The sequence below is a fragment of the Dendropsophus ebraccatus genome, chromosome 10 (assembly GCF_027789765.1).
Source record: "Dendropsophus ebraccatus isolate aDenEbr1 chromosome 10, aDenEbr1.pat, whole genome shotgun sequence".
Classification (NCBI taxonomy): Eukaryota; Metazoa; Chordata; class Amphibia; order Anura; family Hylidae; genus Dendropsophus; species Dendropsophus ebraccatus.
In genome coordinates, this window is record NC_091463.1 from 6,387,106 (window position 1) to 6,399,500 (window position 12,395).

Here is a 12,395-nt window from a genome sequence, read left to right on the forward strand (position 1 = left end):
AAAAATGTCCAGCCTTCCAGTACTTATCAGCTGCTGTATGTCCTGCAGGAAGTGGTGTATTGTCTCCAGCCTGACACAGTGCTCTCTGCTGCCACCTCTGTCCATGTCAGGAACTGTCCAGTGCAGTAGCAAATCCCCATAGAAAACCTCTACTGTTCTGGACAGTTCCTGACATGGACAGAGGTGGCAGCAGAGAGCACTGTGTCAGACTGGAGAGAATACACAACTTCCTGCAGGACATAAAGCAGCTGATAAGTACTGGAACACTGGATATTTTTTTTTTTGTTAATTACAAATCTCTGACACTTTCTGGGACCAGTTGATTTGAAAGAAAGCGAAGCTAGAGGGACGAAGGTTCCCCATCCCTGTGCTGGGGATAGCGGATATCCTTTATTCCAACCCAGAGTTCACCAAGCTGCGGAAAAACTACAGCTCCCATCATGCCCTGACAGCAAGGATCAAAGCATCACTATCATTATGTGTATAGATGTGTATAGGGCATGATAGGAGTTTTAGTTTTGCAGTCTCTTGGGGGGCAGTTATTCCTTTCTCTTCTATGATGCCTGGGGCTCTTCCTGCCCCCCCCCCCCCCCCCCCCCCCCCCAGCCGCCCTTCTTCCTTCCCTTCACACGTCCCCTCCTTTCCTTCCTGGGATTCTTGCATGCCGCAGTCTGCCTGTGGAATCCCAGCTATGCGCTCTCACAGTAGGGAGCTGGTATGCAGCCGCTCCCCCTCCTTTCCTCCTATTAATCTCCTTCCCATATGGTGCACATGGTAACTCCCGTCCCCGCTGGGGGCGCAGTATGACCACCACAGTCTCCTGTGGCTGAGGAGGGGAAGCTGAGCCTGACCGCCCCTCATCCCGCTCAAATCCGAGGCCTGGACACTGTGGCTCAGGAGGTTGTCATCTCACGTTGTCATTGTGTGCCCTATACTTGTCACCAGGTGTGTAACTAGAAAGGGCAGATTGTCTCCCCCCCCCAATCCCCTGTAGGTAATCCCACTGTTTGTTAGCCCTCCGCCCAGTAGTATGGTATATGGCCTCTACCCTGGTATCTCCCCCCCCCCCCGCTGTAGTTAGTGTCCCCCATGGTAGACATCTCCCCTAGTATCCCACCCCCCTGTAGATAGTGTCCCCGATGGTAGACATCTCCCCTGGTATCCCCTATAGTGTCCCCCATGGTAGACATCTCCCCTAGTATCCAACCCCCCTGTAGATAGTGTCCCTGATGGTAGACATCTCCCCTGGTATCCCCTATAGTGTCCCCCATGGTAGACATCTCCCCTAGTATCCAACCCCCCTGTAGATAGTGTCCCTGATGGTAGACATCTCCCCTGGTATCCCCTATAGTGTCCCACCATGGTAGACATCTCCCTGGGTAGTATGACGACAGCTCAGAAGACCCGGTGTATTGCAGGGATGCGCCCCCTGATGCGGCAAACCCCGTCGTGGTCACCATGGTGGTAGTTACGCCTCTGATTGTCAAAACATATACAGTAGTAAGAGAAGGAAGAAGGGGATAACTGCATGCAGCGACCAACATCAAGATCTTTTTGCTGCGGAAAACGATCCAATGTCACGAGTTCTGCCGCTCCGCTTACCCGCACCGTCACTCACCGGCAGCAAACAGAGACTCTGACAATAGTGCCTACATGTCCCGCCTGTTAGAGAGTTGCAGAAGTTCTGCCTGTAGACCGGGGCAGCACGCCATGAAAGTGAATGTGGTGACTACGACCATCGGCGCCCCCATTACCTTTCATTCTAGTATTCTATAGGTTGTAGCCATGGGACATCCAAACATCCTAATGGGGAGCAAGTATGTGACCATGGAGGAACATCCCAACCAAATGCTATGGCTCTATATTGGTCTAGCGTGTGTTCTCCCAGCCTCCGCTCCTGTATATGACGGCGCTATATGCTATAAGAGACGTGACGCTGCGATACACAGGACTCACGCACTCTACACAGAGATGGGGCAATAAAACAGACACTCACCGAAGGCACGGGGAACGAGCCATGGCGGCTCAGAAAGCAGTTAGAGACGGACAGACTGATGCCCTGAGGGTGGCTGCCGTCCTCAGGTGCGAAGACCCCTTTGGTTGGCTGTGCACAGTACGAGACAGAGGAGAAGGAAGAAGCAGCAAAGGAGGCCTGCTGGAAGAATTACATTGACAGAGAGAGGAAAGAGAGATCCAAAGTGCACAGAGACATAGCAGACCTGACCAATGCCTGACGGGATCGCTGCTCCCACCCAGAGGACCCCCAGCCTGGAGGATAGAAGCCTAGCTGCCAGCAGATGCCCATTTCCTTCTCACCCTATAGAAGCTGGGCTGGGCCTAGCAGAGTCTTCGGGCCTCCAACTGTTGCAAAACTACAATTCCCATCATGCCTGGACAGCCAAAGACAACAGCTGGAGGGCCGAAGGTTCCCCCATCCCTTAGCTTGAGCGATGTTACTGTAGTGTGGACAGCGCCATATGGGGGTCTCAATACAGGGGACAAGTTGTATCTTATATACCTAATGAAACCACAGAACAGAGGTTCCATATTCCCAGAGTGAATGGGGGAGGAGTGTGTGCGCTCCAGGGCGTCCCAATACTGCTGAGCTTATCGCTTGGCAATGTCTGGAGACCCCATAGAGAATAAATGGAGATTGGTGGGATAGGCTTTATCCCCAACTAGGTCTGATGATTTTGCTATATAAAGATTAAAAAAAAAAAATTAATGGAGCGATGGCAGAGCACGTGTTCACTCTATTACTACTTAAAGGGGTAGTTAAGCGCAAAAAAACAAACAAAAAAAAAAAAAAAAAACAAACTTTCAAATCAACTTGTGCCAGAGATTTCTAATTTTCTAATCTCCAGTCTTTCAGTACTTATTAGCTGCTGTATGTCTTGCAGGAAGTAGTGTATTCTCTCCAGTCTGACACAGTGCTCTCTGCTGCCACCTCTGTCCATATCAGGAACTGTCCAGAGCAGGAAAGTTTTCTATGGGGATTTGCTGCTGCTCTGGACAGTTCCTGACATGGACAGAGGTGGCAGCAGAGAGCACTGTGTCAGACTGGAAAGAATACACCACTTCCTGTAGGACACACAGCAGCTGATAAGTACTGGAAGACAGGAGATTTTTAAATATTAGTAAATTACAAATCTCTGGCACCAGTTGATATGTAAAAGTTTTTTGTTGCAAAACATGCTTAAGAAAAAGTCGTACATGTCGGGGAGGAGTACGTTAAAGTGAAGGGACCCCACTCTCATTGTCCAGATCCTGCAGCTGTCACTGGGCCTGGGGTTACCTTGGGATCAATGGACACTGAATGCCCGGTGTCTTACGCACACCTGTGATTGCTGCGGTGGTGAAGCGTGGGGTGCAGAGTCGCAGGGTATATGAAACTGTCTTCTATATACTACTCGCTCTTACCAGCTGTCGCTGCTTTGGGGGAAGGGCAGGTGGTGGAGCTCGCTCAATGCTGGCGTCCGGGCCGCTGAAGGAGTCGTTGAAGCCGTAGACCTCCCGCAGGTGTTTGTTCTTCTGCTGGTAGATGTGGTCGTTCTGCGGTGTCTGATAGAAAACCGACGGCTGCGGCTCGGAGTAATCCTCCACAAAGCGCATGTACGTCATCACTGCAGGAAGAAGAAAACAGGAGAAAACATTTCACTGAGGAAGTCTTATATATCCGGGTTCCCCCTATATGTTAGGTGGCAACTCTCCGGCATGATGGGAGTTGTAGTTCCCTACTATGGGAAGTCTCATTGTTACTGGGAGGACCGTGCTGTGATCCATGGGAAAGTTTACAATGTCTGGCACAGAGCGGCACTCTCATTGTGATGTCTACAATGGCCGGAGTGGCGGAGGAGAGGAAGTGTACGGGTGAGAACAGCTGCAGGTTTATGTGTCTCCTCCTATAAAAGTCTATGGAGAGAGAAGGGACAACTGGGGGGGGGGGGGGGGGGGGATTACTACAGGCTACAGGACAGCAGCACAATCCACACCGCTAAAGAGACATCTGCCCATATGCAACAGCTCATATACAGTATATCGCCCCAGTACTGATATAACCTCCCAATACATCATGTGACTGATATCAGCCACTCCTCTTATAATGCTCCAGTACTGATATAACCTCCTATTACATCATGTGACTGATATCAGCCGCTCCTCTTATAACGCTGCAGTACTGATATCAGTCACGTATGATGTCATGTCTAGAGGTTATATCAGTACTGGAGCGTTATAACAGGAGCGGCTGATATCAGTCACATATCATGTCATGCCTAGAGGTTATATCAGCCGCTCCTCTTATAACGCTCCAGTACTGATATAACCTCCTATTACATCCTATGTGACTGATATCAGCCGCTCCTCTTATAACGTTCCAGTACTGATATAACCTCCTATTACATCATATGTGACTGATATCAGCCGCTCCTCTTATAACGTTCCAGTACTGATATAACCTCCTATTACATCATATGTGACTGATATCAGCCGCTCCTCTTATAATGCTCCAGTACTGATATAACCTCCTATTACATCATGTGTGACTGATATCAGCCGCTCCTCTTATAACGCTCCAGTACTGATATAACCTCCAGACATGACATCATATGTGACTGATATCAGCCGCTCCTCTTATATACAACAATAAGAAGCCCTGAGTGATGCCGGTAAGGGTTTCCAGAGCACTAGGCGGTGGCTTCTTGCCAAGGTTACGGGCTCTCTTATACGGCGGTATCACTGTGAGGCCCCCAAAAGTCTATCACCAGGGACTTATGTAAAGAGTCTTCACTGATGCAAACATCTTATTAATCCAAAAAACTGCAGATTTTGCACAATGACACCGTCTATGCGGTATGGAGGGGGGATCGGGCCATGTTAGGACATTGTGGAGCTTTTTATATAATCCTGAGCAGGCATCTGTGCAATGGCATCATCAGCAAAGAAAGGCGCCAATCCTGAGGAACTGGACCGGGTGACCCCATTGTTCTATCAAGGGTAAAAAGTTACGGGAAACAGGAAAAACACAAAGTCCTAGATGTTTCCACAGTAAGGAGGTCAGATAGGATCAGCCCACATCTACAACCAAGGGACGATAACCCCCATCAGGAGAATATAGGAAGATGTCTGAGTTATCCTTATTTACTAACCTACAACAGGACTACAACTCCTATCATGCACTGACTGGCAAAGGCTGCTTTGCAATAACCAGAAGAAAGCCTGAGGGCTGTAAAGGCATGAAGGGAGTTGTAGTTCTGCAAAACAGTTTGGGTATCACTATGCAAAGGTATAGGGAACCCTCGGCCCTCCAGCTGTTGCAAAACAATTTCCATCAAGCCCTGAGAGCCAAAGCCAGGCATGATGGGAATTGAAGTATTGCACAAGTCGGTGGGACGTAGGTTCACTGCTCCAGGTATAGAGTAAGAGCTGAGAGCTGTCGGGGCATGCTGGCAGTTGTAGTCCTGCATCCCCGGTAGTCTTATGATGAGGCTGGACATCACTTACTGTGTTTGTTCTTCTTCTCCGGCAGAGGAGGCGGCAGCTCAGGGACGTCATCACTCTCCACCGCTCCAAAGTCGGCCAGGAACTCCACCTGCGACGTGTTCCCAGACTGGAAGGGCGAAACGGCAGCAAAAGGAGTAGAGGAAGGGGGCGGCAGCAGGAGGTCGTCCTCGGAGATGTTGTCGTACTGGGAGGGGTGGCGCTCGTAGCAGACGCGGGATCCGTCGGAGGTGTGGGATACAGCGCTCCTGCGTTTCTTCTCGGGAAGGGCTGGGGGGGTGTCTATGCCCGATAGGTGAGGAGCCACCTCTGAGTTCTGGGGGGTGTTAGGAGATAACTGAAAACTCTGTCCGTGAAAGGGGGAACCGGACTCTCCTAGGGATTCAGGAAGAGGGCTGAGGACTCCGGTTCCTTGGCTTAGAACTTGGTCGGTGCTGGACAGGTCCTGCTGAAGGAACTCGTAATCCGGATCGTAGTTATCTGTAGGGGAACAAGAGGAGGAGGAACCGTCAATGTGCAGACCTCACCCGTCCCTATGGTCATCACTACAGGGGGCAGGCTGCAGCGGATGCAAAACTAAAACCCCGGCATTCCCTGTCGGACAAACATGCTGGGAGTTGTAGTGCAGCAAAACAAGAGCAGAGATTGGCAAAAGTTATGAGGAGGAGGGTAATAATCCTGTACCATGAATTGCTTGTTTTCTCATATCTTTTCCTGGAAAAGCTGAGTGACTACCAATATGGCCGCCGATACGTTGCTTCATAAGCCTCTTCACCTCTCCTTGGGTTCAGCTGTCTCTAGGAAAGCTAAGTGACAACCAATATGGATGCAATAAAGCTGCTGTAAGAGTTATCACTCCTCTTTCCTAGGTTCCTGAGTGACGAAAACGTTGGGCTGGATCCTCTGCTTTGCCTTAGAGCAGCACAAGATCTATCCATCTCGAAAAGGTGGCCGACAACCCCTATGGTATGGATAATGATGGCCGGATGGTTTGTCACTCCGCTCTGACAGTCCAGGTACTCGGTGCAGCCTCTCTATAGTTGTGTGACAGTCTATTTGGAAATCATGATTGGTAAGATTGCTGAAGTATCTGCACAGAGGTGAATCCCAGCCATTCAGGGGCCTAGGAGAGCTGGATTTAATGGGGAGGGGGGGGGGGGGGGAGGCTGGGCTAGGATGCCCTGTAATTTACCGTTTGCTGTTTTTGTTACGAGAGGTTTTCTAAAGAAATGACAACGTGTTGCATCGTACAGCGGTCAATGGGCTAAGAAACCATCCTGTACATAACAAGTGCATCACATCCAGCCCCTACTGGGAGGAGAGGTGCGAAGACGTCCGCACATCAGACCAAGGAAGGAACACGAGGCCCCCTCCCCCCCTTCACCTACAGCAAAGGCTAAATAAACGCTGTCTGCAGCATCCATATGTGATGAGAGCATCCAGACTGTGTAACCCATACAGACCCCCTCCCTTACCCATACTATCATCACCCTCTTACCTATACTGATCATCCACACACACACACTCATACTGATCATTCCCGCTTACCTAGTGTCTCACAGCTGGTATTACGGGAGCACTGACCACTGTCCCTATCAAGGGAGGAGAGCTGCTCATCAGATTTACTAAGTTTTCCTATACTACTACACGGGGAAAGGCGTGGAGACTCTCCTCCATACGACTGGCTTCCCCCAGATAATCGGCGATGTGCGTAACAATTCACTTCAAAATCCTTCAGGGGAGAAATGAGAAAGGGTTAAATATGACATGACAGAGTTACATCCTATATTATACTCCAGAGCTGCACTCACTATTCTGCTGGTGGGGTCACTGTGTACACACATTACATTATTGATCCTGTACGGATCCTGAGTTACTTCCTGTATTATACTCCAGAGCTGCACTCAGTATTCTGCTGGTGGGGTCACTGTGTACATCCATTACTGATCCTGAGTTCCATCCTGTATTATTCTCCAGAGCTGCACTCACTATTCTGCTGGTGGGGTCACTGTGTACATACATTACTGATCCTGAGTTACCAGCAGACATATAGATATCAGACATTGATTGGTTCGGTCTGGTTTTCTATATGACCTGTAAGTTCAGGCTCTTACCTGGGTGCTGGTACCGAGGGGTATACTGGAGCCGCTGGTGGCCCGGCTCATAGGTGCTACAACGGCCACTCGAGTGGGTGAAGGTGCAGATTGTCTTTTCTTTGGAGGTAAAGCAGGAGGAGGACTGTAAGGAGAAGGATGGAGAGGAGTCACTGATCTCAGTGCGGAACGCCCTGTGTCCCCGGGACCCCACACGCCATTATATCTTATGTTAAGGCACAGACTATACATATCAGTCAATGTTAATATGCTAAGTGATGAGTATACATCTGTGGGGGAGGGGTCCTACCTATTGTCCATCACTCGTATACCAGGTAAGGGGGGTTTTGGGGGTGCAAGCTCATCTGTTTCTACACAGTCTACAGGGACTTCTTTAGAGGGCTCGGGGGTCTTGTTGAGAATCTCCAGTTCTCTCTCTGATAAAGGCAAGTCTTGTGTGCTGGAAGAGAAGAAACCATCAGCCGACAACACAAGAAACGAGGAAGAGGAGGAAAAGTAGACGAGGAGGAAAAGAATGAATAGTAGGAGCAGGAGGCAAAAGAGAGGAGGAAGAGGAGGAGGAAGAAAAAAAAGAGGAGGAAGAGGAACATGAAGAAGAGGACTATGAAGAGAAGGATGAAGAGGACGAAGAAGAGGAGGATGAAAAAGGAGGACAGCGAGAAGGAAGAGGAAGACGAGGATGAGGAAGAAGAGGAGGAGGAGGAGGAGGAGGAGGAGGAGGAGGAGGAAGAGGAGGAAGAAGGAGGAGAGACAAGGAGGACGAGGAGGAGGAAGAAGACAAGGAGGACGAGGAGGAGGAAGAAGACAAGGAGGACGAGAAGGAGCAGGTGGTTTGTGGGATGAGGTAACATGGAGATTTACCCCCTCTGATGCTCCCGGACTCACCTGTCTGATTTGGTGGTTGGAGGGGCTGGCTTTACAGGGCTGCTGGGAGACGGGCGCTCCTGCTTCTCGATCATTAATCGTACCAACTCCTAAAGATCGGACACGGGAGGTTAAATATGGAAAACGCATACAGCCGAATGTGGTATACAGAGGTGACCAACATCTAAAGATACAGCCAACAGTATACAGAGGTGACCAACATCTAGATACAGCCGACTGTATACAAGGGATGACCACCATCTACAGATACAGCCAACAGTATACAGAGGTGACCAACATCTACAGATACAGCCGACAGTATACAGAGGTGACCAACATCTACAGATACAGCCGACAGTATACAGAGATGACCAACATCTACAGATACAGCCGACTGTATGTAGAGGTGACCAACAGATACAGCTGACTGTATATGGGGGGGTGACCAAAATCTACACCTACAGTGTATATAGAGGTGACCAACATCTACACCTACAGTATATATAGAGGTGACCAACATCTACACCTACAGTATATATAGAGGTGACCAACATGTACAGATACAGCCAGCATTATATAGTGACCAACACCTACAGCCAAATGTATACAGGAGTGATCAGCACCCACAGATACAGCAAACTGTATACGGGGGTGACCTAACCACCCAGGCCCCTTACTAGTTATTTAGTGTATAGCAGGGATGGGGAACTTTCGGCCCTCCAGCTATTGCAAAACCAGGCATGATGGGAATTGCAGTTTTGCAACAGCTTGAAGGCCGGATGTTCCCCATGCCTACTTTATAGCATAGTTCTATAGGGTCCATCACAGATTCCTGTGCCCTGGGTGTAATGGAGCGGACACTGCATCATATGCTGTGCTGTGTGTGACATCGGGCAGGGATACATTGTGTGCTCTGGGTGGGATGTCACAATTGGGGCGGCAGAGGTCCTGCACAGCCGAGTCAGAGCTGGAAGGTGAAATCACAGCGAGGAGGGAGGGGAGGCCTGGAAGGCTCCCAAATATCTGACTTCATTCTCTGGATGACCTCACGGATGCAGACTCAGGCTGTGTCTCCCCAGAGGGGATGGACAGCCTGCCAGGCGTATGGCTGGGGTTAACCCCTTAGCTACTGGGATTAACAAGAGAGACATCTATACATGCACAAGAAGAAGTCTCCAAAACTAGACAGTGAGGATGACGGAAATCCATGGGACGGGGACTAATACGTCATCATAGAAAGTTCTCATTGTGAAGCTCCCCCCTTACCTTTACACCATCCAACACGGCCTTTATAACGTCCTTCACAGTGGCCACCATTTCCTTGTCCTCACAGTTCACACCTTCCAGCATCACCTGATCGGACCAGCGGATGAGGTTGGCGAGAGACTGGTACACGCGGCTGTAGCAGGAGGAGATGGCAGTGCTGTGAACAGGATGGAAGGAAACATTGAATACATGGATAGAGAAGCATGGAGGAGAGTGGACCTGTGTACCGGACACTGCCCCGTCTCAACTATTCCGTTGTCTGTGTCCTATACAGGTCAGCGCTCTGCAGCAGTCACTTATTAGGTGCTGTGATCCCATCTAAGAAGTGATCCACCGAGCAGAGAGTGTGTGTGTGTGTGTGTGTGTGTGTGTGTGAGAGAGAGAAGTCACACCAAGACTTCCTATGTAGAGTAAAGAGCCACCAACCTCTGCTGAGAGTGCGTGTCTGCCTGGACCAGGGGCAGGATGGCTTCCAGGACTTTGCTAGCCGAGCCGGGGAGCATGACCAACACCATCTTGTCTACGGCCATTTTGTCCACAATGGTCTTGAAGTAGCGCAGGGCGTTGACCACTTCCTTCTCCTGTTCCTCCAGCCGGCTCAGCGTCTACAGAGAGTTATGGTATTTGATAAGATGGATGTGACATTCAGGAGTCAGGAAAAGCTGTGATGTAACTACAGGGTCACTCTGGGGTCACTCAGATTTCCCAGGCTATAAGACGACAAAGAATTGATTGTGATTTACAGGAAACAATGTAAATTGTAAAGTCTTCTGCCGGGGACTCAATGTGGTTTCACTATGCGCCGCGCTCACAGGAAGAGCGGAGGATGCGAGTCGCTGTACTTTCCCCGACTCATAGTGAGAGCAGATTTCCTGAATGACACTACAGGAGCCTCGGCACATGAGGACGGGGAAAGCTCAGGTCATCAGATCCACCACACAACCGCATGAGTCAGCAGGGCATCCATCACCGTGCTGTCCCTTCAATAAGCTGCAGCACTTCTCTGCACAGGACCTGAGTGACCAGGTGGAGCACAAATCCAGGCGGAGGCCGCGTATGGCGGGGTGAGGCCGCTCTCAGCTGTGGGGCGCGTCAGGAACACAAGATAGCATGCGGCCTGTGTTACAGCTGTGGGGTGGGGGATCACAGCAGATGAGATCGGCCCGCCGCCATAACCCGACAATCCACAGAGCATAGCAAGCAGCTGAAGGGAATGTGGGAGCAGAAGCTGGAAGGAAGCCATCTCCCAGCATCCCTCTGGTGTCACACCGATACACAGCACAGGGGGATTTCTTTGGGGATTTGCTGCTGCTCTGGACAGTTCCTGGCATGGACAGAGCTGATACAGCAGCTGATAAGTACTGGAAGACTGGTGATTATGTAGGGATGGTCCGAACCTGCCGAGGTTCGGGTTCGTATGAACCCGAACGCTCGGCAGCAGATTCCCGCTGTCTGCCCGCTCTGTGGAGCGGGCGGATACAGCGGGAGGAACGCCTGGAAAACTGGGATACAGCCTATGGCTATGGCTGTATCCCAGTTTTCCAGGCGGTCCTCCCGCTGGATCCGCCCGCTTCACGGAGTGGGCAGACAGCGGGAATTATTACCGAGGGTTCGGGTTCGTACGAACCCGAACCAAACTCTGTTCGGACCATCCCTAATAAAAAGTAAAGTACAAATCTCTTGGGATTTGTTGGGACCCTTTAAAGACAGGGTGCGCCTTTAAGAGATTTGCATTAATTCATCAGGTAACGCCAACAGATCCCCATGGTCCTGTGTGATCCGCTGTGACTGAGTGAACCCTACAGCTCCCTCCCTGGCCATATAGATATTATATGGCTATTATTGTATAGCTGGACCACGCTGAGCACTATAGACAGGTACCCAGACGGATATGACTCCACCCAGCGCCACGTCTACAAACAATATGGCGGCCAATGCTCAGATTCAGGGGTAATGTGATAGGGGTGGATGAAGTGCCCCTTTAAGTGTAATGAATTTACCTTATTAACAGGCTTCTCCTCCGTTTTTACAGTGAGGTCGGCCGGCTTCCCCTTCTTGGAGGGCGTCCGCTTGATGATTTTAGGTGAATGGAACTTGTCCTTCAGTTTCATAGTGAAGGAGGAAAGGTGGGAGCGCTGACTGTCTGGGGAGACATAAGAAGATGGGAAGAGGGGATTAGACAAGGAAAGGACAAGGACCACAATAAAAAAAAAAAAAACTAAATCCCACCATTATCCCCCACCATGAAACTACTGATCCTGTACTCATCCTGAGTTCCATCCTGCATTATACTCCAGAGCTGCAATCCCTATTCTGCTGGTGGGGTCACTGGACTGACAGCCCCCTGACAGCAGACGTCCCATGATGCAATGTGATGGTATGGGGGAGCAGCTGCTGTGCAGGATGGGACGGCACTGAGTATGAGTAATGTTATGCAGCTTCTTGCAGGAAACCACAGCTAGAAATAGTCAGTGAGGAGTCGGAGGAGAGCGCAGCGGCGGAGACCACAATCCTGTGCTAAATATCACTTCTCAGCAACCACAGAAGCAGCAGCAGCTGTCACATCAGACACATAAGGGGGGGGGGGGGGGGGGGGGGGGGGGGAATCGGGTGGCAGCGACTAAATGTGTAAGAATTACCAATGGATGACGG

The 12,395-nt window shown here is 50.3% G+C and overlaps 1 protein-coding gene across 3 annotated transcripts in view; it reads right to left on the reverse strand.

Moving 5' to 3' along the window:
• The window catches only part of RAPGEF1 (Rap guanine nucleotide exchange factor 1), a 53,097-nt gene that overhangs the window by 18,305 nt on the left and 22,397 nt on the right, over nt 1–12,395 (reverse strand). For 2 of the 3 annotated variants that reach the window (XM_069943572.1, XM_069943571.1), the window contains exons 2-10: nt 11,744–11,886; nt 10,170–10,348; nt 9,744–9,900; nt 8,499–8,587; nt 7,903–8,052; nt 7,614–7,737; nt 7,048–7,231; nt 5,503–5,979; nt 3,421–3,623 (exon numbers count right to left, since the gene is read on the reverse strand). In XM_069943572.1, the coding sequence (XP_069799673.1) occupies nt 3,421–3,623; nt 5,503–5,979; nt 7,048–7,231; nt 7,614–7,737; nt 7,903–8,052; nt 8,499–8,587; nt 9,744–9,900; nt 10,170–10,348; nt 11,744–11,886 (1,706 nt within the window). Of the gene's footprint in view, nt 1–1,996; nt 2,153–3,420; nt 3,624–5,502; nt 5,980–7,047; nt 7,232–7,613; nt 7,738–7,902; nt 8,053–8,498; nt 8,588–9,743; nt 9,901–10,169; nt 10,349–11,743; nt 11,887–12,395 lie in introns of all 3 variants that reach the window. The other variant, XM_069943570.1, reaches the window with a different exon arrangement.